Source organism: Athene cunicularia, assembly GCF_003259725.1.
Source record: "Athene cunicularia isolate RWA chromosome 1 unlocalized genomic scaffold, athCun1 chr1_part1, whole genome shotgun sequence".
In the NCBI taxonomy this organism is placed as follows: domain Eukaryota; kingdom Metazoa; phylum Chordata; class Aves; order Strigiformes; family Strigidae; genus Athene; species Athene cunicularia.
In genome coordinates, this window is record NW_020799091.1 from 16488028 (window position 1) to 16515126 (window position 27099).

The 27099-nt window shown below is 37.9% G+C and overlaps 1 protein-coding gene across 1 annotated transcript in view; it reads left to right on the forward strand.

Moving 5' to 3' along the window:
* Nucleotides 1–27099, forward strand: part of DDX10 (DEAD-box helicase 10) — a 188554-nt gene that overhangs the window by 1194 nt on the left and 160261 nt on the right. Inside the window, exons 2-10 of the mRNA XM_026857252.1 lie at nucleotides 233–498; nucleotides 6540–6600; nucleotides 6804–6934; nucleotides 8598–8756; nucleotides 9207–9327; nucleotides 10481–10670; nucleotides 12905–13031; nucleotides 14249–14411; nucleotides 16162–16246. Of these exons, the coding sequence (XP_026713053.1) occupies nucleotides 233–498; nucleotides 6540–6600; nucleotides 6804–6934; nucleotides 8598–8756; nucleotides 9207–9327; nucleotides 10481–10670; nucleotides 12905–13031; nucleotides 14249–14411; nucleotides 16162–16246 (1303 nt within the window). The remainder of the gene's footprint in view (nucleotides 1–232; nucleotides 499–6539; nucleotides 6601–6803; nucleotides 6935–8597; nucleotides 8757–9206; nucleotides 9328–10480; nucleotides 10671–12904; nucleotides 13032–14248; nucleotides 14412–16161; nucleotides 16247–27099) is intronic.

The following is a 27099-nucleotide window of genomic DNA, read 5'->3' on the forward strand; positions in this document are numbered from 1 at the left end:
GCGGCTCCTCTCCTGGTGCGGGCAGGGCTGTGAGGAGGAGGGCGGCGGGGATCTGTGAGGTGGGGGGGTCCTGGGCAGGGGTGGGGAGCCCCCCTGGTTGGCACGGCTGTGCCTCTGACTGTTGGCGGTGCCTGCAGGTAACGGGTTTGTTGGGTGACGCTGCTCAGTGTCAGGCAGAAGGGCTTTCACCTCCGGGAGGCAGGGGTGACCCTCATTCCTTTTCTCCCTCTAGACAGAGGCCGAGGGGGCAGTAAGCGCAGTCCCCGTGGCTGTGGTGGGGGTGGCTGCGGGCAGGCCCTGGAGCTGGGGGTAGTGAGACCCTCGGGGGGGCAGCGGGTGGTCGAGCGCAGTGACGGGGAGCTTGAAGCAGGTGGTGGGAACTGGTGTAACCAGTGGCGCCTGCCCCTTCGAGCGGGCAGCATGGGGGGCTCGCTGCTGGAGATGGGACGGCTTTGTCTTCATAGAAGATGCCTTGCAGGCGAGAATCACACTAGAAGGGTATGTTGTTTAACCTCAAGTTAGAAAATAGGTATTTGAGTATTAAAGCCAGGGTCAGTGGTGTTGGTCTTGTCACCCAGATCCCCTGAATTCCTCTGGGAGATGGCCGGTTTTTGAGCCATTCTGATTAGCTAAAAGTACTGTAATTGTGCATAATGGCTTAGATGTGCTCAGCCTGTGGTGTTGCTCTGTGTCCTGTCAACTTTTGCTGAATTTGGAGCTACTGCCGGGGAGGAGCATGGTATAATAGTTGTACTTGATTGCGCAGCACTCAGCGGAGCTGATAGTAGAGACCTTCTGGTGGTTGTAATTTGATGGAGCAGAAAGTCATGAGAAGAGGTTTAGAAGAAACACGTCTCTTACAGTGAAGAAGTTGTGATAGTTCTTTTGGTTAAGATTCAGCAAGGCAGTATTCTGAAGCTTCATACAACCACTGGCTTTACTGGTTTAAAAGCAAATATTGCGCTTCCAAAGATGGTCAAATGACTGTTTTGAATCACAGATTATTTTTAAGGAAGAAAAAAAGAAAGAGGACTTAACATTCATTGTTTTTCTGATAAAAGTTAAGATGGTGACTACATAAGTGATTAATACATTTCGCTGGATAAATTTTGAGTTAATTGTTTTGGTAATATCTTTCTACTCACTGTAGAAATAGAGGACTTAGATACCAACTGTGGGAGTAGATTACTCAAATTCTTAGAAGTTAGTATTTTTGAGGGGGATGACCTCTGGTAGGTATGTGTCTTTCACTGTGGAATGAAAGACTTCCTGCATTTCTACAGTACTGTTGGACTGCTTGTTACTACCTACACTTTGCCAGTTGCCTCTGCACGGTCTCTGGAGGGTGCATGTCTGAGCAAGAGAGAGAAACGGAGTTAAAGCAACTTGGCAGAAGCAGTGTACAGAGTTTGTGAATTCTCAGGGTAGTGGGCTTATTGTTTATATACCAAATTGCAGTGTATATATACAATAGATTGCACTGTATTTCTGTGTATTTGAACACAGACAGGGAGATCTGTAGTGAAATTAATTTTGCATATTGTCAGGCCTTAGTAGTTTCTACATTTGATAATAGCTTGCATTTACTTGATATGCCATATGTAAATTAGGCTGCTGTGTTACTTTAGGGTGCTGTGGCAATATCTAGCTATTCTTTCCCTCTTGTTTTGAAGTCCTATCGCTAGTCATTTAATACTCTGTGCAGTAGTCTCATAGATAAAGTGGTCAAGTTCAGTTTTCTTCTAATATGGTAGACATGTGTGCAGAAGCTTAAATAGTATGTTGCTCCTGTGTACTGAAATTAAATGTATATGGCATGGGTATATTGAGAGGCAGGATCAGGATCACCAGAATCATCAACTGGAGGAGATGCTGGCTTTTTGGAGTGGATTGCAGCTTCTATATCTGTGAGACTGAGTGGCCAAAGATGCCCTCTATTCATCTGCCATTTGCCCTTAGTTGATCTGGATTCATTTGAGGAAGATGATGACAGTGGAAAAAAAAAAAAAATCTAATGGCAGCAAAAATGCTTGAAGTAGAAGATTTGTCTTGGCCATTCAGTCTTGGAGATGAAGTGGCAGAAATATTTTGAAATATGATCTCTGGGAAACCATCATCTCCACTTGATGCTGCCTTTGCCTCTTTGTCCTCCCCATACACAGTGTATATGTTCTCCATATAGCTTTTCTGTATTTATGCTCTGTTCATGTATTAAATCTGTACACACATCCCTATCTATTACTTTAGTTCATATGGGGAAATATTGCTTTGCTATCCATCATACCACTCTACAGGAGTGTATCCTTGGCAGATAGTGAGGTATGACTGTGTTGCTTATAGAGGTATATAAGCGCGGGTTTAAGAGAAACATAAAAGCAGTGAGTTACTGAAACTGCATTCTTTAAGGGAATGGTGTAACCCCTGCTTTTCTTTAGTGAGATCAGTATTCCCTTATCATAAATTTTAGGGTGGTATATCTGGATTGTGGTGGGTAGATGTAAAATTCTCAGACTTCTTCGTTTAAATAGTCATCATTCTGATTTTCTACAGTAGTCTGTTCCTCTACTCCTAGCCTAAAATATTTTGCATAATATTTAAATGCAGTCACTTTCCCTGTAAGGCATCCTATGCATTTGATCGCCAGTCAGAGAGGGACCTGGGGGTGTTGATTGACAGCCGGCTGAACAGGAGCCAGCAGTGTGCCCAGGGGGCCAAGAAGGCCAGTGGCATCCTGGCTTGTGTCAGCACTAGCATGGCCAGCAGGGACAGGGAAGGGATCTGACCCCTGTACTCGGCACTGGTGAGGCTGCACCTCGATTTCTGTGTTCAGTTTTGGGCCCCTCACTCCAAAAAGGACATTGAATGACTCGAGCGTGTCCAGAGAAGGGCAACGGAGCTGGTGCAGGGTCTGGAGCACAGGTCGTACGGGGAGTGGCCGAGGGAACTGGGGGGGTTTAGTCTGGAGAAGAGGAGGCTGAGGGGAGACCTCATCGCCCTCTGCAGCTACCTGAAAGGAGGGTGCAGAGAGCTGGGGATGAGTCTCTTTAACCAAGTAGTAAGTGATAGGACAGGAGGTAATGGCCTCAAATTGTGCCTGGATATTAGGAAGTATTTCTTTCCAGAAGGGGTTGTTAGGCGTTGGAACGGCCTGCCCAGGGCAGCGGTAGAGTCCCCATCCCTGGAAGTGTTTAAGAATTGGGTCAATTATTTCCACAGATGCTTGCATTTTTTTGCTGTATATATGGCTATCTGAACATGTACAGATGCTTCTGTGTCACCGATGTATGTGTCTGCATGTGCATCTATTCTGGGACATGGGTTATAATTCTGTGTCTTCTTTGAGCTTGGGGCAGCACAGGTGAGTAGTGGGAACTTGTGTTTGTGTTTATAGAGGTTGAAGAAGAGAGGCTGGCAGTGGTCAGGCATGTGTTCATCAGGATGAAGACCGGGTAAATGTGTTTGTATCGGGCTAGTTTTGGGGACTTCTAGTCTCACCTCTTCTGTGGTTCTGCGGTCCTCTAGCTCCAGGAGTCTCTTTCCTGTGAACATACAGGTGGATGCTCACTTGGCTTTCTATCTTCAGTCCTTCATATCTCCTTTTCTGGTCCTTTACAAGGTTTTCCACTGGGTTTCCTGCATTTCTTCCCTATTACCCTGGACTTGTTTATAGTGGGAGTGGGGATTGTGAGGAGGTGCCATATGCTTGGATCTTCAGGAGTCTTCAGTGAGTTCTGCATGAGACAGATCCCTTTTTTGGGACTAGGGAATTTGAAAGCTCTTCCGTAAGCTCCTGTCTGTGAGGAGCAGTGGCTGGGGTCTCTGGCACGCAGAGTCTGGATGGGTTAGGTTGTCACGTGCTTTTGTCATCCCGCATATGGATGGAGTAGGTGTAGCATGGCTGTTGGCTGCAAGAGTTACATGTCTTGCCCTCCCTCCTAGAGTATATTGTCTAGAATTTCCAGTGAGAATGACTGCAATGGATAGATAAACAAAGCAAAATTGAACAATAATGAAGAGATACTTTGTTACTGTTTGTATTTTTTCTTGTCATTTGTTGATACATGATGGCAAATATGTGGCAGCATACATAGAAATGTGAAAGTTAGTTTCAGTGTGTTCAAATCCTGGGACCATTTTCTGTGTTATGTGTTCATAGTGATCTGTTGATCCAGCAACTTTGTTGCCTAACTGTAAGGCTGTTGATGAACATTCTTTTCCATCCAGTTGTGCTAATGAAAAGCATCAAAAGCCTAACATGTGCTTGAATTATTTTTTTGATGTTAGTAAGAGTTTTCCCTCCTGTAGGCATTCTGTTTTCCTGTGCAGACAGTCTCTTGGTTGAAATTAAACCGAATCCATCTCTGAGTTGTGATCCTTTAACATGCAAAATTATAAGACTGAGAATTAGTCCAATAAGCAATGCTGCATATGATATATAATATCTTCAAAATTATCAACTGAATTTGGCAATATTTATCAGAAATTCCAATTTGTAAAAGTTGAAAAAATAATGATGATTTCTGATAGGAGTATTTCCCTCTCCCATAAATGTTCTAGCTTAAAGTGCGTGCTTCTCAGCACCAGTAGGTTTATAAAAATAATTCACCTTTAAGATTTTTAAGTGATGTTTGGCAAAAGTTTAATTGCTGTACTAGAACACAGTGACTACCTTGCAAGAGCTTTGTCTTGAAATAGATAAAAATGGGTTTTAATAAGGGTGTTGTTATCTTTTATCTAGAGATGAAATTCAGACATTATTATTATTATTTTTATTATTTTATTATTTTATTATTTATTTTATTATTATTTTTTTTTTTTTTTTACTGGAGATAACACACAGTGCCTGCAGAAAGCTTGGTACTTGAAGTAGATATAAGGCTGATCTGACAGCTCAGTAGCTCCTCATTTGAGGTCTTCTCTGGAATTATCACAAGTTGTCAGGAATGCCTGAGGACTATTTTTCTTGGTCCCTGTTTTGAGAGATTTCTATTTAGCAGTCTGTTAGAAATAAACTGTACCTATTAGAGATGTACGAGTTGTGTAAGCTCTGAGTTTGATATTTGGAAATCTGTTTATCGATACTAGTCAGTATGCATTCAAAGCTGTGTAGTCTACCTTCCTCTTCATCTGCTCAGGCTTTATAGATACAGTAGTCGGGTTTGGTGGGTTTTGTTTTTTTTGGGTTTTTTTTTTGTGAGTTCTGTGTTTTTTTTCTGTCCAGGTGCTATTGGTTGTTGTAAACTTTGCCAGTGGAAGCTGTCTACATCTTTTGATAATCTTCTATCTGCTAAAATAGGCTTGGAGGTATTACATTTTTCTTAAGATCTCTACATGACCTCTGCATATTTCTGTAGTGGACTCAAACACATGCTTTTGGTTGTTTTGGTTTTTTTTTTTTTGTGTGCATGTGTAATTAACAGCTCTCAAGTATGCTGTAGAGGTGGATGCTTACACAGAAGTAAATTAGTAGGTGTCAGAACACCAAACTATTTTTTTAGTATGTCTTGTACACTGTAGGACAGCTTGAAAAAAATTAAGTATACCAAATGCTAGAGGTTCATGTATCTGGTGAGCTTCAGGACATAGGTGGACTCTTTTTGTCCCAGTCAGGTAGATGCAGGATTGCTGCAACTCTAGGTGCTCAAATCTGGGGGCTACAGAAGTTCTGATTTTTGGTGATACTGTATGTATGTGAAATGCTTAGCGTGATGTTTAGTTGCAAGTTATGTCAGGCTTGTGTCACGCTTCATTGTAGAAAATTTAGACCTTGCTTGCATACTGCACTATCTTTTTAAAATTGATTTTTAACTTTTTTTTTTTTTTTCCCCTGAAGAATACTGCATCCAGTTTGGACCCCTCAATAAGATATTAATAAATGGATCAAGTTCAGTGGAGGGCCACTGAAATGGTGGGAGCTGGTGCACTTGCTCTGTGAGGAGAGGCTGGAGGAGCTGGGCTTGTCAGTCTGTAGCAGAGATGGCTTTGGGGTTGGGATGGGGACCTTACAGAAGCCCCCAGTGCTCCTGGGGAGATCACTGAGGACATGGTGCAGGATGGAAGCACAGAGAGACAGCAGATGGAAGTTAACACCTGAGAGGCTTGGCTTGGAACACTTTTTCCCCATGGGGACAGCCAGGCGGAAGCACAGGTTGCCCAGGGAGGCTGACCAGTGTCTGCCCTTGAATGATTGCAAGACTGGACTGGATGAAGCCTTGAGCAGCCTGATCTGATTTCAGAGCTGACCTGCTGTGAGCAGGAGATTGGAGCAGAGGCCTCCTAAGGCCCCTTTCAGCCTGAATTGTTCTGTGATGTCATGATGATCTGAGCTTTAAATTGTGCTGTTAGCCTGCATGGTTATAAACAGTTTATGGTAGAAGAATGATTTGGCTTAGGTCAAACTATTATAGATTGCTTGACCAGCTAATTTGGATCAGGTCATGCTGTTAACATAAATATGTAGCAGTTCAGTAACTTAAAGAATGCTATTTAATTTCTCCATTGTATGATCATAAGCACTGATAAAACTTACTTTGTTTCAGATAAATGCAAGTGAAATTCAAAGATTTTCAGATTTTCCATTGTCAAAGAAAACTCTAAAAGGTGAGTACAAAAGTTTTTGGAAAGTAATTTGCATCTGAATTTTTTTTTTTTCTTTAAACTAAGTTTTAGATAAGTATTGTCATGTACAGTGTTTTCTAAATGAAGGAATACATCTCTGGACAAGACAAAAATAAAGTGTTTGGTTGTTTTTTTTTTCTTCCTCTCCTGCACACTCTCTTCTCTTCCCACACTGCAAATACTAGGATTGCAGGAAGCTCAGTATCGTGTGGTAACGGAGATACAGAGGCAAACCATTGGTTTGGCTTTACAAGGCAAAGATGTACTTGGAGCTGCAAAGACTGGATCAGGCAAAACCTTGGCTTTTATTGTTCCTGTAAGTAACTTGCATCCTTCCATTTGTACTTAAACCAAGTTATCTGGGAAATACTGGATGTCAAACAGCTTAGGTTAATAGATCCTGGGAGAAAAGCTATAATTCAAGTGATCTAGATGTTCCGAGAAAGCCACCATACTAATTTTATAAAGCATCCTGAGGTTCTGAAAGAAGTGTATTTTTGGCCCTAGGAATATTCTGACACTTAGAAATACCATTTTGATCCTTACATTAGTAGACACGGTGTCATTTAGGAAGTGCTTTGTTTTTCTCCCAGGAATCTGTTTTCCTGGTGCAGCTCTTGTTGTCCAGTTCTTTTAAAATTTAAAAACTAAATGTATGAAATAGAATGGTAAAATTTCTTCAATTCCTTAGACTTTTTTTAGATGGTTTACACCCCTTTAAAATTTTAGTATTAGGACTTTATATAGCAAACTTAAGTTTAGTGATTGTAGACTTCCATTTCCTTGTTGTCTTCTGTGAATTCCTTAGAACTCACTTCTAGATGTAAGTGGGAAAACAGGATGAAAAGCCGTCATGAATAACATGCATTTGACTTTTATTCAAAGTGTCATGCTCTGCATTTAATATCTTCAAGTTGAAAATATAATTGAGACATTTGCTTAAAGTGCATGTATAAGTGGATAAAAACCCGATCATGTTATGATTTGATAAATGGAAAAATGTTGTTTTGATGATTTTTTTTTTTGGTTTAGATGTTACTTGCATTTTTGTGAGTGTAAATTTCTTTGGAGCCTATTCTGTCAGTAACTGTGGGAACAGTAGTAGTTGTTTTGAATACCCTCTCTAGTTGAGAAGATTTATGTTTTATGCTGAAGATTAAAAAAAATATATGTGGCTTCAAAGGCCATCTTGTGAACCTGAGAAGCAAAAGTGAGATTGCTCGATTAGTAAGTCTAGGAATAACTGTTTTACAAGCCGTATTTTTAAACAGTTTTAGGGGAGAAAAGTGATGGGTGGAGTAGGAGAGGTGAAGAATGAAACAAACAAACAAACAAATTATACAAAGATGCTTAACAGGCCTTCAGTATTTCAGAATGTTTCCAGTATTCATACCTATGAAATTTTTGTGTTAGGATTAGCTAAGTGTTTTTGCAGTGTGAATTCATAAGAGGAGGAATAATTCTGGTTTGAGGTGTATGGCAACTTTAGTTGGAATGCTCTGTATATAGGATGTGTGGATAGTACTGCTTCAAGTCTATAACCAGAATTAAAGCTGCAATAATTCATTTTCTACTAGTTGCTCATTCTGTTTCTGGTTCTCACAAAATCTTAGGAGCAAATATGCTCCTATCACATGTTTTTCTACATGTGATTTCTATTCTTGTATAAATGATTAAGACTTAATTTCCAGAATTTAGCAGAGTAGGATTAATTGTGCAGCAAAATGCTTATGATTTACCACCCATTACTATCTATCATAGATTAGTACTGGGGAACTTTGCTACAGCAAGTATCATTACCATCAGTTAAAATTGATATATAATCAAATGATGTGAAATGTATACTGATGTTTCTTTAGGTCATTATTTTAATTTGTGTGGCTTTATCATTTTTTATGACAGTTTTTGTTTCAAATTTGTTGTTGTTACATATTTTCCTTCTGAGATTTTTATAATGGTAATATGGTAATTTTTTTCAGGCTTTGGAACTCCTGTATCGCCATCAGTGGACTTCAGCTGATGGACTGGGAGTTCTGATAATATCACCTACCCGGGAACTGGCATATCAGACCTTCAAAGTTCTACGTAAAGTGGGAAGGAATCATGAGTTCTCAGCTGGTCTTGTCATTGGAGGAAAGGTGTGTCCTGTCTTGGAGTCTGCTGTATGGAAGCATTAATGAGTACTATAATTAAGGGCTGGTTTAGGAAGAAAACCCTAGAAGAGAAAAATCTGGGAAGAGTAGTTAAAGGGAATCTGTCAATGACACACTCGTTTTCCTGTCTGTGCACTTTTTTGTCTTTTGAAGCTTTTGCATATTTACAGTCATTCCAGGTTAAATGACTGGATGGACCTTTCTGCCAAGCCTTCCAGGATTATCCTGTTAATTTAGATTGTTCCAGAATACTTTCTGCTCAAGCCACAAGTGTGAACATGCTGAAGAAATTGTGATATTTATGTAGAGAGAGCAAAGGCTGATCCTTGACTATTCTTTCTGAAAACTATCAATAGGTTAAGCTGACCTGACTCTCGCTGGCACTGGGCTTCTTGTGTGAACAACTAGAGCTAAACTGGTTTAATTTCTTTTCAGGATCTGAAAGAAGAGTCTGAAAGAATCCACCAAATAAATATGCTAATTTGCACTCCAGGACGGCTTCTACAGCACATGGATGAAACTTCATATTTCTATGCATCTGATCTGCAAATGTTGAGTAAGTTTTTCAAGTACTTGAAAGTACTCCAAAACGTTTTGTAAGGGTTCATAATTGTGTGGAGCTCTGCCTTGGTTAAAAAGTGTATCCTAGTCATGGTATGTAGATGAAATGTCATTTAAGTTCGCACATACAAATCTAAAATAGGAAACAAGAAAACTCCTTTCTTGTGTGTACTTTCTCTGAAAGCAATTGGTGAGTGTGTCTTCCTTTAGCATGATAAGAACAAATAGGTGAGTTAGTAAGGAACCCAAAATCAAATGTAGTGTCCCATATAATCCTTTAGATCTGTCTTGGCTAATACTGGCCTTTCCTTTCTGGTTATGGCTGTCATGTTTTTCCCAACATGATAATTAACTACATGAAATGTCCATTATAGTGTGGTATTTTGGGCCAGTTCTAGAAAATACTCTTCTTTGAATTTTAAGATAACGTGCTGTTCCTTTCATTGATTTGTTAGTATAGTTAACATTTCTTTTAATATTTCTTTTCTTTCTTCCAACCTGAACAAAAATTTCAGTGTAATGAAAAGGTTTGCCTCTCTCGAAGAATTGCGCATAATCTTTAGCATAGCTTGAGGAACTTAGAAGTAATTAAGAAGCTAATGAAGCTGATAAAATGTGAAATTATGCTTGCTACACTGAGTACAATTCATGGCAGTTAGACAAGAATTGCATTAAATGTAGGCCCTTTTCTTAAAGATTTGTCTCTGTGCTACCCTGTTTATTCCCTTCGTTTCAATAGTAAATTCAGTTTAGGTACAGGAGAGTCTGTTTTGCTCTGTCATGAATAGTACAGCACTGTTTTATATTCCATGCTTCGTTTCAGTAATAGAACAGGAATTTTTTAATTTGCAAATTGCTGAACTGTTTACTTGCAATGCTGATCTTCTGTGCTTCAGCATGTGAAACTGAGGGCTGTGGTGCATAGATTACGGTAAATGCTATGACTTCTATTGCAGTTTTTTAAAAAATATTTTATGGAGTACATGAATATCTAAAGAGAATCTTGTCATATACAGTAATTAAGTTAATCTCTGCAGTTTAAGTAGGCATGAATTTTTGTACCATATGGATTTAAATGTATGATTGTTTTTTTTAAAAAATAAATAAAGCTAAAACCAGATTTTTCTCAAATCTATCTCTCAATTCAGTTCTTGATGAAGCTGATAGAATTCTAGACATGGGGTTTGCTGATACAATGAATGCAATCATAGAAAACCTACCTAAGAAACGCCAGACCTTGCTTTTTTCCGCAACACAAACAAAATCTGTGAAGGATCTTGCACGACTGAGTCTGAAAGATCCAGAATATGTTTGGGTTCATGAGAGCGCCAAATTCAGGTATGCTGGGGTGGTTAGGGTTAAACAGATGATGATCCTTCTTAAATGTTTCTCTGACTCTTGGTTCCCTGAATCAGAAGTTACCTTGTGCATCTTCCTCCTTCTTTCCCTGTTTGATCCTGTTGTGTGCCTTCCTGAAAGCAAGGAATTTCCAGAAAGGGATACTAGTTCTGACTGATTCATTACAAGGAGACTGAACCTGCACTTTCCTTGTGGCTCCTCAGGCACCTTCTCAGACTTGAAATTTTTTCCTTCAGGAGCAAGACTCAGAGCGGGTTATAGCTTGGGTGTCAAGCTATACACTTGTAGTGTCCTGTGTGTAACAGCATTCACTTCTGAATTTCTACTTCTTTTGTTGTTTGGCTTCCTTGCCTCCTGTGTGTGCACATTTATTGTGCAGAACCACTGGATGTATTGCACAGATACAGTTCTTGATAAATTTGGCTTTCCAAGGAAACTCTACGCTATTGGGAAAGTGCAGAATGACAGTTGTTTGTATATTCAATGTTAGGTGCCCAAAGGAAAGCATGTGGCATTAGTCCATGTGCAGTAAGTCTTGTAGCTTCCTCATGTGCTAGGTTTACTGTGCACGTGCAGGTGTCCAGCCCCATCTGCACAAAATAAATTTGTTATGCCATACGGTTTGGATCAGAATGGGAGCCCCTTGCTAGAACAGTATGTGGTCTGCCAAGCTCAAAAAATCTAATGGATCACTAAAGAAAAAAATGTAAATGTTGCTTTTTGGCCCTTTTTTTTTTCTCTTGAAATGTAAGCAAAGAATGTTATTTAATATTTTGCATTTTTGTGGGCTCAATCAACTAAGTGTCATATTGCTTATAGGGTCATAGAATAGTTTGGGTTAGTTGGGAGGTTAAAGATGATCTACTTCCCTCTTTCCACTAAATCAGGTTGCTTAAAGCCCCATCCAACCTGGCCTGACCATATATGATTCTTTTTCTTATCTTCTATGAAATATGCATATATTTCCATATGTAAGATGCAGAAGAAAGATGAAGCACAGTGATAAAAATGGCTTTCCAATGAGCAAATGAGAAATCATCAGCAAAGTGAAAAGTAGAACCAGGTAGAATATTGAGGCAGTTCTAACTATTTGGTTTGATTATCTCTGTATTGTCCTGCAAATACCTTTTCTAAATCACTATCAATGGCATCTTAAATCAGCATGATTGCCAGAAGAAATTGTGTGGTTAATATACTCTTAGCAGAAGAAGGCGTTCAAGCCTAGTATGTCTTCATTTTGAGGACTGACTATGCATCTGTTTCACAGATCTTGCATTTTTTGTGTATATTTTAATGTACATTTAATTTTTTAAAAATATTTAGGAGAGTGCAGTTAGATAATAAACTGAATCCAGAACTGGAAAGTATTTGTTTTAGAGTTTACTGCCTTAGCATATAATAGGATATCGCCTTACAAAAACAGTTTCTTCTGAAAGACTTAAAAAGTGAAAGGTGCTCAGGCGTAATTCAAATTGAATAGCAGAATAAAAACAGGAGAAGTGTCTTGTAATTTAATCCTCACAAGTGGCCAGCTTTAGTAAAGTAATTTTGAATATCCTTGGTCTGTTTAGGGTGAAGCAGAGGGATTGTAAGAGATGCGCATTTAGATGTATTTCAAGGGCAAATATGCCAAAGAATGTTTTTAAATTTAATTTTATTTTGTAAAGAACAGAAAGGTTAGTTAAGATGACAATTTAGAGCTTTACAAAGTCATTTTGCATGTCAAGGTATAATCAGTGCAAGTACATCAGTGCTCTTTCTGTGCATGATTAGATTGTGCTTTGACATTGCCTTAAGCACAAATGATACTTTAATAGGATTAATAGACAAAATTGCATTTTAAATTAAGGCAGTTTGAATGTTGCTGCTTAGACATGGAGTTTGGTTTGCTAGTAGTAAATGAATTTAGAAGTAATGTCAGAAGTCATCTGTCCCTCCCCACTAGCTTTTACTAAGGAAATTGATTCATCTTTCAAGATCAGCTTTCTAGTGGAGCTGCTAAGACTTGTTCGTCAAAGTGGGAGAACTTTCCATCCTGACTCGTTTTTTCTCCTTTTTCTGGGTATTTGTCAGATACTCTTGACTTAAAAGAAAGGTCAGACAGCTCTGTAGATATTGTATGCCTGTGTATTCTTTCTCTTCCCTCTTTTTCTTTCTCTTTTTAATAAGAACCAACAGTATCTAAATGTACTTTTTGGGTTGTTTTTTTTCAGTACCCCAGCAACTTTGGATCAGAACTACGTTGTTTGTGAGCTTCAGCAAAAAGTAAACATGCTGTACTCTTTCTTGAGAAGTCACTTGAAAAAGAAGAGCATTGTGTTTTTTGCAAGCTGTAAAGAGGTATGGCTATTCCCCTCCTTTCTCCGTAACATTTAAAAACTATTAAAATGAAGGTATTAATGTAGATGTCAAGGCACCAGAGAGGTGAGATTCTGGACTAATTTGCAACAGGAATTGGGGGAGGAACCAAACATTACCTACTCCTGTAGGCATGTCATGCAGGGCCTGGCTATTGGGAAGCTCAACAACCCAGGCTTGATGCAGGAATATCCTAGAGACCTCAGTGTACTCAGCTGTTTTTGTGCTCTACTGTTAAAAATTAATTCTACAAGTTATGTCGCTAAGGGCCAGCTAATTCAGTTTTGTTTGGTAATACATTTTGTAGTTGGGTTACAAAGTCTTTTAGTAGTTGTGCCTAGTTTCTTTACAAGCTTTTAAATCTGTATATATAAAAAATTATAATTGTGAAATAGTGCAGGGAGAAGTTTTTCTTACGGTTATATAAGAAATAATCCTTCAAATATCTATTTGTGTAAATGTCCTGGGACTGCGTTTTTGAAGTTATTTGTATATGTGTTTTTATGGCACAGGTAATTATTCCTCTAACTACTGCATGTATTGAATATTTTACAACATACAGTGGCCTAGTAAATATTCATTGCAGTTCTTCCACTTGTGCAAGGTTACAATACTTTTGGTTTGCAGTTGGCTGGTGAGTACAGTGAGCTGATAGGCTTAGTTGTACAGAAATCCTCTGGGCTGCAGTTGTTCCTGCATTTTTTGTAACTATTTTCTTAAAATTAGATAGCTGCCTGCTACAAAATAATGCTGTGTCATGATACTGTATGTAAGAGTAAACAGGCTGCTTTTATAAGAGAAGCTGTTGAAGCTTGAAATAGTAAACCAAGAGAGTATAGACTGCTTTGAGTTACAAGCAAGAGACATTACACTCCTCCAGTATTGTCTAAAAGCAGTGCTTCTGATGGCCTTTTGATACTTTGGTCCCTTGCACACAACCCTGCCCAAGTTGTTCTTGCTGTTACCTACTCTGGTTCCTTTTAGGAATGCCATTGAAGAGCATGCCACTCTTGTGCCACAGTTCACTTCCTCTTTTAGTACCTGGGCATATGACAAAGTCTCAAAATAGCCTATCTTATCTCTGATGTGGAGAAAAGTATTTTATTTGATGTGCTAAGTCAGTTACTATATACTGAATACGATTTTAAGTTAAACATTGCATGGTAAAATTTTTCTTTTTCCCCTGATACGTTGGCTAGGTTCAGTATCTGTTCAGAGTCTTCTGTAAGCTTCAGCCTGGTCTTCCTGTGCTGGCACTCCATGGCAAGCAGCATCAGATGAAAAGAATGGAAGTCTACACTTGTTTTGTTCGGAAAAAAGCAGCAGTACTTTTCGCTACAGATATTGCAGCTCGTGGCCTGGGTATGTACCCACAGAAGCAATAGTTATTCACAAAGTGATGATTTAATGCTGTCGAGACTTTATCAGACTTTATGCTTTGAAGACCAATCTGATTTGTAAGAAATGAAGCTTTGTTAAAAAAATAATTAGTAGATTGCTTAAGAGCTCATTAGGGTATCTCAGATAATAATACTTTTGCTGTTTCTTTGCTGAAGGAGCCTGCTTCATTTGTGGTTAATTTTTTCTTTTTATCCCAGAAAGACCTACGTTGTCACTAGTTTTGTAATGGTATTTGTTACTGAGGTAGTTGGTGGAAGCTGTCTTTGTAGACAGTCTAGTTTTTCTAGCCATGCTCTGTGACAAATATCTGGAACGAGGGAAAATGGAAATAGTGATGTATTTGCTTACTACATGCTGTAAGGCAAGATTTCAGCATTTTAATGATGTACCTGTATCCTGTGGGTTATTCCAAAGGATATGAGAAATTACTAACCTGCCAGTATGTGGAAATGAAAACCTGAAGAAATTTTAATGTCTGAACTATGAATGGCATTATGGGACTGTACTCTTAAGGTGGCGTAAAAATAGATGAGGAAAAAGCAAGATTGTTTTCACTTGATTTTCTTGCCTCTGGCCATTACCTGCTGAATTATCACAGAATCATCTAGGTTGGATAAGACCTTGAAGATCATGCAGTCCATCCATTAACCTCACACTGACCGTTCCGAACTGCACCAGATCCCTCAGTGCTATGTCAACCTGACTCTTAAACACCTCCAGGGATGGGGACTCCACCACCTCCCTGGGCAGCCCATTCCAACGCCTAACAACCAGTTCTCTAAAGAAATACTTCCTATTATGATTTACTTTACATTTTCAATGAATGCTTTGGATTTTTTTTTAAGTACTTGGAGGCATTTAGGTATGACACAAGGCTGTTTTCAGGAGTCTACTCATTCTTCTTTCAGATAGCAAGCTCCATTGTCCAAAGTGTAAGGTTTTGTCATTTTGTCTACCAAAGGAAGAAAGATGTTATAAAAACTGAAGGTAGAAATGAAAACTGTTTATCTTACCTTCTACACTGCGGAAATCTCATTAGTGAGGCTCCATTGTGGGAATGGTTGGTTGGGTTTAGACTATAACTGTGGAACACAACGTAGCTAAAGACTTGGCCAGGAAGTCACACAAACTTACTCCAGTGCAAGGCATGTTGCTGGGTGAAGTGCAGCAGTTAAAAAAAGCTTATTCATAATTTCATTCACATGCAATGTTGACTTCTTGGTCAGGTTTGATCAACCCCTCCTGTCTTTGAGAAGGACTGTGATATTTTTGTACATGGACAGCTGAAATAGTGCTGTCTCGCCACAGCTAACTTCAAACCCTGGTGGTGTAGGATATTGATACTGTAGGTGAAAAGTAGGTCAGATGTTGTTATTTAATTAAATGTAGTGGTGTTCTATCATCTGTGTGACACAAAGCATGTCTGTTCTTGTCAAGTGTGAAATTATGTTCCATTCATTGCACTGTCATAATTTAGGAAATGGAGACACCATTAATTTTAGCTTTCTTTGATGAAGAGAGTGATTGTTTATGATATGCTAATACATGCAATTAATTTTATTTTTATTTCAGAGGTTGCACCCAGTGTCTGTAAATTGATCTAAATGATGGTTCTTATAGGAATTAATGCTCCATAATAATATATTGTTCTTGAATAGGAGGATTTTGAGTACAGTGTACTTAAATTTTGACATATTTTTTCTTTACACAGATTTTCCATCAGTGAACTGGGTCATTCAGTTTGATTGTCCAGAAGATGCAAACACATACATCCACAGAGTGGGAAGAACAGCCAGGTTTGTTTTCACTTTTCATTAACATTTTAATGTTTAAAACTAGGGACAGATCATTGGCTAAAGACACATGTGAAAAAAAAAAAAGGGAAGATGGGCTGTTATCATCAAAAGACCCCTTTGATTACTTAAGAGTAGTGGTTTGACTGAATCATTTCTTAGTGAGCTTCAGAGACTTCTTAACAGCAGACAAAAAAATCCCCCCAGTTGTTTAATTTGATCAGGGAAGATTAATAGTGAGGAAGCAAAAACTTCTTTTGCACTTGGCAGAATTACCTCAAAGGCTGAGCTGATCATATCTGTGGGTGGAAAAGCTTGGTTTGCTACCACCGTTTGTAGATAAATAAGGCATTAGGCTGTAGATCCAATTTCTTTGTGTAATTGAAGACTCTTCAAAAGAATGGAAATATTTCTTAATTTGCAAAGGAAGAAATCAAATAAACTTAATTACAGGTTAAATTTTTAATTTTCTAAGTCTTCTGTAGAATTACATTCTTAGGGATAGCTTTAGTTAAAATACTTGCGGCTAAGCCTTTATGTCAGAAGGGAGTTACCCAGATACACTGTTGAAAACCTGGTCCTTGATCTCTGAAGTAGGTTTTTAAGAGAAACAGGAGCTGTTACTGTGTATATTTCAGTAGATCAAAAACTTTATGCAATTCCGAAGGGTGTAATACAAGACCTGCCATTATATCTTGCACATAGTTTAATTTGTTTGTAGTAGGGTTTGCAGTATAGGCAGTTGTCAAACCTAATGACAGAGCAGTTACTTAGAATAGGACTTCAGCATTGCAGTATAGGAATTTGAAATCTATCTTCCTGGATCAGATGGCATTAAACTTTGACTGTAATAGGTGTAGTTCCAGCCTTCCTTTAGAATGTGGAACTTCTAGCCATATTTTCATCGTAATTGGTAACATTTCTGCCCCATTGTGTCCTGTGCTCATCGTTTTCCTCTCTACCTGTTATAATAGAAGGGAATAATAATTTTTTAAATGCTTTCAGAAAAAAATGTCTGCAAACAAAATCAACAAATATTATATATAATTAGGTAAAATGTAGGTATTTGGCTAAATTCAAATCTACGTGTAATGTCATGCATACCAACTAAGAGAAAAGCGTATAGTTTTAGTTAGAATTCTGAGGGTTTGCTTTTGTTTTTTTTCTTCTTTTAATCCTGTGTGGCTTCCACAGAAGGCTTGTAATTTTGTCTTTATGGCATACTGTCGTCTTGGAAGGGAAAACAGTATATTTGGTACTGTTTAACTGGCAGTTTCTAGGAGGCTTGTTGAGCGGTATTGCTGAGTTAAAGCACCTCCCTGGAGTCATAATCCTTAAACTTTTTCCCAGTTCTTATTGGGTGCTGAGAAGAGCAATTGTAAGTATGTTTAGAGAGGGGAAGGAGCTACGTAAAGACAAATAACCCTCCTTTTTCATAGTACTTTTAATAAAATGTCACTCTGACGAGGATGTTAGCCTTGTAACCGAAGGGTCTGTCTTCAGCAGCCTCTTAAATACAACCTTCTGTGATTGCTTGAAGGACAGATGTAGACAGAAGATTGCGGAAAAATGGTCGGTCCTGTAGACCATGGACTGTGCTGGATGTCTGACCCTTGTTTCACCAGGCTGTTGTTTACATTTTCTTTTACGTAAATTTTTCAGTAGCCAGCCCTTACTGAAACTGGGAGTACATCTGAACAGGTTGTTTGTGCTGGCAGGGTGGTGACTGATACTGAAAGCAAATTTCTTCTGTAGGAAAACCTTTATGGGATTTTTCTGTTTCTTAAACTGATAACAAGATCAAGGAAGGTTCTACCTATATTGGACTTTAATTTTTAAGAAACATAGAGGCTCTCTCTGTCCTTAAAGTAAAGCAGTCTTGAAAGGAGATTCATTTAGTGAATTTAACAGCTTGAAATAAATATTTGAAAATAAAACAAGGGAGATGTCTAATAGTTTTAGATAAACACTGTGCACTAAGTAAATACGCTAATGCAGTTTTAGACGTGGATAACTGAGAACTTAGTTCTCAGTGAACACTGTGTTCAGTAGAAAACTTTGCTTGTTTTCAATAGCTACAGTTAGTATGAGAAGCTTGTGTTTCTTCCAGAAATGTGATAAAAATGAACTGAACTGCAGTTTAGTAGTCCTTATTAATGAGGTTAGAGATAATTACAAATTTTCATGGGCTATGAGAGTGTATAATTGCATAGAATGGAAGCTAAATTAAATATCTCAGCTAATTAAGAAACTCTTAAACTGTAATTAAAACTGGGATGCCAAATACTGTTTACTTTTGAAATCAAATTATTTTGTGATGCAAAAGTAAATATGAAAGTCAAAAGAGAAATTGTTTTGGGGATGGGGCTGAAAAACCTTCGATTAAGAATTGTGGCTGTGTTCTTACATCTGTTTCACAGTTTTGCAAAGCCTTATTTAAGATGAAAAATAGTTTGATTTTTAAGTGGATAAGACCATCTTGTTCCCTAAGTAGCATTTCACATGTGTTTTATCCTGCTGAAGAACATAAATTGCAACTCCTGCATTTTTGATTTATGGTTAAGTAAGAAAATCTGGGTATTGTCCAGTAACACTTTTACTTTATAGTAGAATTGGCATATCTTGAGTGTGGTTGTGGTTTTGTTTGTATGTTTGTTTTCTTAAACTTGAAAGGTGTGTTACCATTGGAGTGATTGGAAGCTGTTTCTTCCAATCTGCTGCTTTTAAAGTATTTATTTAAAGTCTTAACTAGTTCAGTAACAGAATTTCTAAAATACTGACTGTCATGGCCAGGCCCATAAATATTTTTGGCTATATTTTTATCACACAATATCAAAAAGTCTGTAATTTAAAATACTAGATTGCAGTGTTTTCCTGTGGGTTTTAGTTTCAAAAATTCTGAGTAAATTAAGAGCTGCTTGTAGCAATTGTCTGCAGAACTAGTTTCTTCTGGCTTTTAATTTCTGTTGATGCCTTCTGTTCTGTAGCCTAAGAAGCCTACAGTTTAATATCTCTTTGATCAATTTTGTGAAACAAGATATAGTGCCACTAGGGGACAGCAGAAGATAATAATTTTTGAAGCACACCGATACGCACTTTTTCCCCAACTGTTTTTCCAAACATAATTTCTAAGTTGTATGGCATGAAAAAAGCATATATTGGGATGTTTTTCTTCCTGTTGTGATTGCATTGATGAGTAGAAAAGACACTGAAAAGTCTATTTTTATCTTTCTGCTTATGTGTAAATATACTGTATTTTGGATGTACCTGTATCCTGGTTTACATCTCAGTAATTAATTTATTTATTTCCTAACATTACATTCCTCCCTCATATCCATATTTTTTTTTCCCTTTCAGAAGAGACCAGTAATAACTGTTAAGTTTATTATAACTTAAGTTTAGTCATTTTTCTGTCAGCAGTCTTTTTTTAAAAGAGCCAGGCAGTGAAATGTTAAACAGAATAAATCTTTTTGCTCCGTGGTTTTTACCTGTGGTATGTCCAGAATTTTATATAGGCTTTAGGTCTGACTCAGACTTCTCAGGGTATTTAATCCAGGCTAGTTGGGTTAGGTTTCTTAGGTGCTTAAACTGATTTAGGAAAGTCACTGTAGTTTTGTTGTCATTAAATATAGTGTGCATATGGGCAAGCATGTTGTGTCTAGCTCTACACATGCTTTCTTGCTTTTGGTAAATTATATTCTGAAAATCAATGGAATAATAGAAGTCCATCTTCCCAAAGCAGGAGGCTTTGTTGCCTGCTGTCTTTGTACTGACTGGTGTGATGAATAGAGCCAAGAAGTATGAATAAAGACTTAACAAGATCTATATTTTTTTTGATGCCTTGTGAATACTGAAGAATACAAGCACATCACATTTTGGAAGGGTGAAAGGGGTGGGTCGTATAATGATCTTACTCTGTAATGAAGTGAATTCTTTGAAGCATGCTTGTTGGCTTCGCCTTAAGTAATCACACATTTTATGTGTGAAGATGAGACTAATAAGCCCTTGGAGTAATCCTTGCAAGTGGCAATAAAGCATTTAAAAATGAGTGACTTAATGGAACTTTTTTCAGTAGAATCTTGATTTTTTTTTTTTTCTTTTTTTTTTTCTTTCTTTCCATTGGGAAATATATCTCAGGGTTACATACATGTCTTGGATCCTGAATAATTTTTTTTTTTTTTTTTTTTTTTTTTTTTATATTTAAGACCCATTGAAGCACTTTTACTGATGTTTTTTTTAAAAAGAAATTCAGTGTTTAGATTATCTCATGTTAAATTGCAGTCAAGTCATCATCCTAACTCAAGTTAAGTAAAAATAGCTGCTAGCAGAGGTCACAAGAAATTGTTGACACCGTATGTTTCATGGGCAGTTCACATTATTAAGTTCTCTAAAATTAAACGCTGCACCCTAGCTACATTCCTGACAGTGGCCTGTGATGTTGCAGTCATACTGACTGGCACTGTGTTATCCATTAGAAGTCTCTTCATAATGGCATGATATGAATGTTCCTATACGCTGAAATATTAAGTGGCTAAGGTTATTACCTGCTGATGTGAAGCTGTACTGTAAGCTGTAATAAAAATTAAATAAGCACATGTATTTTAATGCAGTGGAGTGGACACAGCTGCTGTGGAAAATTAATTGCTTACAGTCTAGGCTGGAGGAACCAACAACCTCCCAAGGCCTTTTGAATTCAATTTATTCTGAGAGTAGCATGATAAGGTTGGTGAGCCAGTGCCTCTTGTCCATTATTTCTTGTGACTAAGTCTGTCTGGCATCAAGAACACCTATCCAGTACTGCTGAATGAAGGGGATTATGGTTTTGTGGTATGAATAAAACCCAGTTGCATGGTTCTCAGAACTTGGCAATATCTGTAAATGGCTACTGTCCAGACAGGAGAAGGCAAAGGATATTAAGTGATCAGAGGAAAACAAATGAAACTGAACCCCAAAATAAACAAAACATGAACCAATTTCTGACTTCATAGCAGCATTTACTCATATTTTTTTTTGAATACTGAACTAAGGTCTATGCAATGGAGAAATAGGAGTGAACAAAGCATTAGAAGTAGCTAAAGCAAAATCAGAAAATGAAGTCAGTTTGCTTTTCTTTGTTTGTTTTAAATGCTCTGTGGGATGTTGGACTGTTAACAACCCATGAGAAAGAGCTCTTTTCCCTGGCTGAATTGAGGAACAAGCAGTGAACATGGGTTGTCTGCAGCATTTTCTCAGCCATGAATAGCAAGCACTCTTTCTGGTCTATTGTAATTTTTGTTGGGCTGCTTTAGTAGGACTTACTGTAGATGACACAGCACAGTTTCAGTTAGCAGTGCCCACATATCTCTTGTTAAAGATAAGTTGTTTTAAAGAAAAATATCTATTACAAAAAGAGACCATTGATCATGTAAATGGGATAGAAATTCTGATATTCATGCATTAGTTTTCTGTGCTGATTTGTCGGCAATTTTTTATTCTGCTTTTTTATGTTAGAGAAGAAATGAAGCAACACAGCAGCGTAGAAGGTATGATAAACAGTAGATAAAACTTTTCTTCTGGGCTTGGAGAAGTGATGTTTTCTTGGTTTGAAGCTTAGATTTCACCAGTCCTCATTATATAACAAGGCCCAGAAGGTGGTGTAATTGGAAACAAAGTTTTGCCTGAATTGAGCCAGTATGAGAGACCTAAAGTTGTTACTTTTTAAAGAAATATTTTAAAAAATGGTAGCTTATATAATCAAATTTAATAGTTGAATTTTTAAACTATGAATTATTGTATTTCTGTGGAAGGCCTTAGGGTAGATATGAATGTTAGTTTCTCTTTGTTGCAGGATAGTGTGTGGGTGAACAGATTTATTCGTATGCATATCGGATTGGATAGATCATCTCAGAATAAAACTGTCCATTTTGATATGTTTTGGCTCTATTTTTATAGATGTCTTATATTGTTCCTTTACATACAGTGCAACACAGACAAATACCTGGATCAATTAAATGCTTTCTCCTTCACTACTGTAGTTACTTTATCAAGGAATTGAAAATAAATTAAAAATAAAATGTAAATTACATGCTAGAAATAACAGAACTTGACTCACTCTAACTTTATTCTAGTCCGTATTATATTAAGCATGATTGTTCGGTTTTTAACTAACCTATAGGTTGAGAAGTCACTGTTTGTAACCTAACTTCCGACACCTAGATGTATATTTGAATACTAAGATGGTGATTCTCTCTTTTCAAGTACTACTTACAACAGATGAAGAACTGTACTGTGCCAAGTTTTTTCCCCCGATCTTCAAGTCTCAGTTGCAATAGTGTGTACATTAACAAATACCAATATATTTCACTGGGATAGTCTTTCAGTCTTTACAGGGGTAAATCTTTCCTCTAGAAGCAGGGATCTGTGCTGCTCTTTTTGAATTTTATTTGTTAGTTATTCTGTGTGATGGGATTGTCTTGTTCTGGATTCTTTATAGAAACAAAGATTGTATGCAAAGGTTTGAAGAATATTATTGTTGCAAAGTCAAGTGCTCCAAAATCTTTATGTTCTGAGAAGTGTGTGAAGGGTGCACAGTGAATAAAAAATTGCCTTACAGGGTGAAAAATTTGGCTTCATAGTGAAAGTAACTATTAAATAGGTTTGTATTAAAAGTTTGGCAACCATGTATGATGAACAGAGGGTCCAGAGGAAGAGTTAAAATATGTCATAAGAGTGTGTTGTAACGCATTGCAAAACCATGCAAATTTAGTGCTCTTGGTTTTGATGCTATTCCAAATGCTTACCTTACTGACCTTAATACTTTAAGGAAAGCAGTCTTTTGCTTACTTCTGTTAAGTGTCTAGCAGATTTGATCTGGGTGAGAAAGAGACAGTCGAAGTTGATATTTGGCTTCTTTGATGCCTTATTTCCTTGTCTGAAGAGATCTACTGTGGAGAGTTCCTGCAATGCTAATGTATCTGAAGGTGGCTTGTTGGCTTGGAATGCAAGACTTTTTAGGAATGGGCTTTGGTTGAAGCTCACAAGTTTTGCAGGGATACCTTCCTTCCTTCTATGTCTTTTGACAGATAAAATGACAGCATATGTTGATACTATTCATCCAGGCTAAAATTAGATCTTTATTCAAGTCAACTTGGTGAAGTCCCATTTAAGTTACAGACTAAAAAGTCCCTAAAAGATACTTGGAAAAATAATTTTTTTTTCTCTATGGTGGTAGATGTGTGGCCCCCGCAGCATAAAAGTATATGCTTATGGCTCCTTGCATGATTGTGTGTGCTAAATATCTTCAAAAAACATTATCACCTCTTTTATATTGAGTTTTCTGTAATGGGAAGTATTCCAATATAGGAAACTGTACTGCAAGTATCTTTATATCCACAACCCTCCTCCCCCGAATTTTATGATTATCTCATCATCTCCATTTTCTCCTTTGCCAGTTTTTAAAATAGATTTTTTTTTTCTTGCCAAACAAAGCAGAAATACTGCCTTTAACTCTCTTGAAATTTGGCATCAACTTATATCTTCTGAAATACAAATGTTAGGGAAACATGTTGCAATACATCTGTTCAAGACAACCTGTATAACATTTCCTTTAAGGTCTGCATATCCACACAGGGTAACCTTACAGTTCTCTTTCTATTGCTTTTCCATCTTTTTTTTTTTTTTTTTTTTTTCCTTCCTGCTGGATGTTTGCCCTACAGCAGAACACTAGTTCCTGATGATCATCAATCAGATGGTGCCCATTCCTGTTTTATTCTGGTATCACTATGACTCGTATGTCACTGATAATTAAAATATGTGCTTTTGACTGGACTGTTTGTTATGATAGTCGTGGCAACGATATAAAATTACCCTGCAGTTGCAGTTAGAACAAGCTCAACTCTAGCTGCATGGCAAGCTGGAACTTTTTAATAACCATGGTACATTTTCATCTATTGCCTTTGTGATAACAGTAGTATTGTTTCCTTTAATAGTATTGGCTAAGGATATACGCAGCCTTTGACTGGATCTGATCAAGGGTAGGTTAAGATAATCAAAAATTGAATGTCTGTTTGGCCTGTAAGAAAAGCATTTTTTTCTTATCCTGTCCTCACTAAAATTGTCACCATGCTATTAGTTCCTTTGTGCCTGATGCCAGCTGTTAGCTCAGGGTGTTTTTTAGCAGAATTTTATGATAGATTCTGTAATGATGAATAAACTACCCTCTTGATTTTAGTGTTTTATTTAATTTTTTTGTATGAAATGAAACTATTTGGCAACTCTTTGTCTTTCTTTTCTAGGTAGATTGTTTTCTTGATGCTAAACCATTTTTCTCTTATTTCTAATTGGCAGAACAATATAGTACTAAATAATTTATCCCATTTCCTTCTTGTCTATCCTTTGGTGCTTGCCCTTGATTGTAGGCATCCTTTCTCTTATCTGCAGTATTGTTGTTTAAGCCCAGAGGGCAACTGAGCACTACACAGCTGCTTGCTCACTCCCCTGCCCCTGTTAGGATGGGGAAAAAAACAAAAGGCTCAGGGACTGACACAAGGACAGGGAGGGATGACTTCCCAGTTATGGTTATGGGCAAAAGACAGACTTGTTAAGGGAAGAAAAAAGAACATTAAATTTAATTTGAACACCACCACCTCTAATTTACCAATCAAATCAAGGTGGAACAGTGGAAATACCACATCTTAAAAACACCTTCCATGCATCCCTCTCTTCTTTCTGGGATCAACTTCACTCCCAATTTTATCAGCCTCCTCATCCTCAGCAGAGCAGGGGGGCAGGGGATGGGGGTTGCAGTCAGTTTGTCAGCCGTTGTCTCTCATGCTCCTTCCTCCTCAGGGGGAGGGCTCCTCACACTTATCCTGCTGCAGCATGGGATCTTTCTCATGGCAGACAATCCTCCATGAAATTTCTCCAACATGAGTCCTTCCCAGAGGCTGCAGCTCTTCATGAACTGCTCCAGTGTGGGTCCCTCATGCAGGCTGCAGTCCTTCCAGCAACGAACTGCTCCACCGCAGGCTTCCCACAGAGTCCCAGCCTTCTTTGGGTGCATCCACCTGCTCCACTGTGGGGCGCTCCATGGGCTGCAGGTGGGCGTCTGCTCCACTGGTGTCCTCCATGGCCCGCAGAGGGACAGCCTGCCCTCTCACCATGGGCTGCAGTATGGTCCCTGCTCCAGTGCACCTCCCCCTTGCACTTTTCCTACGTTCTTCAATTGACCTTGGTGTTTGCAGAGGTATTTCCCTTACAACCCCTCCTCTTCTCTGGTTCCTTTTCCTAAATATGTTATTTCAGAGGTGCAGCCACTGTTGCTAATTTGCTCAGTCTTGGCCAGAGGCGGCTTTGACTTGGAGCTGGGGGAAATTCAAGAAAGTTCTCACAGAAGCCACCTCCAGCTCCCTCCCTCGCTACCAAAACCCTACCACATACAAACCCAACACATGCAGTCAGTGTAAATATATTATTCCTACACTTTACTTTATAGTGCTAATGATGATTTGTCATAGCTTCCTTGCTTGTAAGTCAAGATTGAGTTGCGGAGGAGTTACTTGCCTTTTTGATAAGTATTGCAGCCAATAGATGCTAGAAAACAAGACAGATATGAACTTAGAAGTATGTGATTATTTTTTTTTTTTTTTCCCCCCAAAGACTTTCTACAAGTAAGATGCAATTTTCCATAGGATTGGAATGAATTGTATCTGCTATCCTAAGAGACTGTTAAAATCACAATGCAAAGATGAATCCTGCTCTGGTTTCTTGATCACCATGAGGAGATAAGTAATATCATCAACTACTACACAGTCCAAGAAAATTTGATTACTTTGAGGTTTTAATTTACTGTTTTACAGCAAAGTTGGGGTGCGCACTTAGTGAATAATAAATCACCAGAGTGAATTAGCTTTTTGGGACAGATGTTTGGTTTTGGTGATGATGGACAACTGATGAAGGCTGCGGTCAGTGAGAATGGAGGGAGAACTTCTGTTTTCTCATCTGCAGAAGTAGTCTTCCTGCTGAAGAATTGCAGTGGCTGGGGTTGACTCTTTGCTGCTTTATCGCCTGTAAAGGTTTAAAGGTTTTATCTGTCTACTGAAAATAATTACAGAAATGTTCTTTTGTTGGATTTAGTGGAGAATTTTATTCCCTTACAATACTGAGGGATGTTATTTTCTCTCATGTTTAGGCATTGTAATGGAAACAAGTTTTGAGCAGAAGATCTAAGTGTTCTTTTCTTTGTTTATGCTGGTTTTTAGAGGCTTGTTCTTTCATAAGTTTGTCAATATAGAAGCTTTTAGGATGAAAGATACGGAAAAACTTTTGAAAACTTCATTTTTCCACTGCAACCTCTGTTTTAGAGGTTGCAGTGGAAACCATAATTTTCTTAATAGCGCATTACTAAGTTATTTTCTTTTTTGAGGAAAAAAAAAATATTCTGCCCAAGTAAAACTGCTTTTTTTTTTTTTTTTAAATGGGCTTGTATTTTGCTTTCCTTAAGAAAACACCCACTTTTGACACTTAACAGATACAAACCTTCCCAGATGGTACCTAAAATTGTCTGGTTTTCAGCTTTCTCAATTCGATAATTATTTCATTTTTGTGTTTAGCTCTGAAGAACAGCATTAATATTAAACTGTCTTCATTAAATCACACTTAACAATATAAAAATAGACAAAGACTCTTTTTCTGTAGCTTCTCAAGTACATTTAAAATATTGGCATTTAAGAGTGAATGTTTCCAAAATAGGTAAGGAAGAAGATTACACCGCATCACTAATTAATTACCAGATGTCTTTCAGTCCCTTTTGAATTTCTGGAGGCATCAGTTCTGAGAAATATTTTTCATGTTGCTTTCTGCCCCCCCCCCCCCCCCCC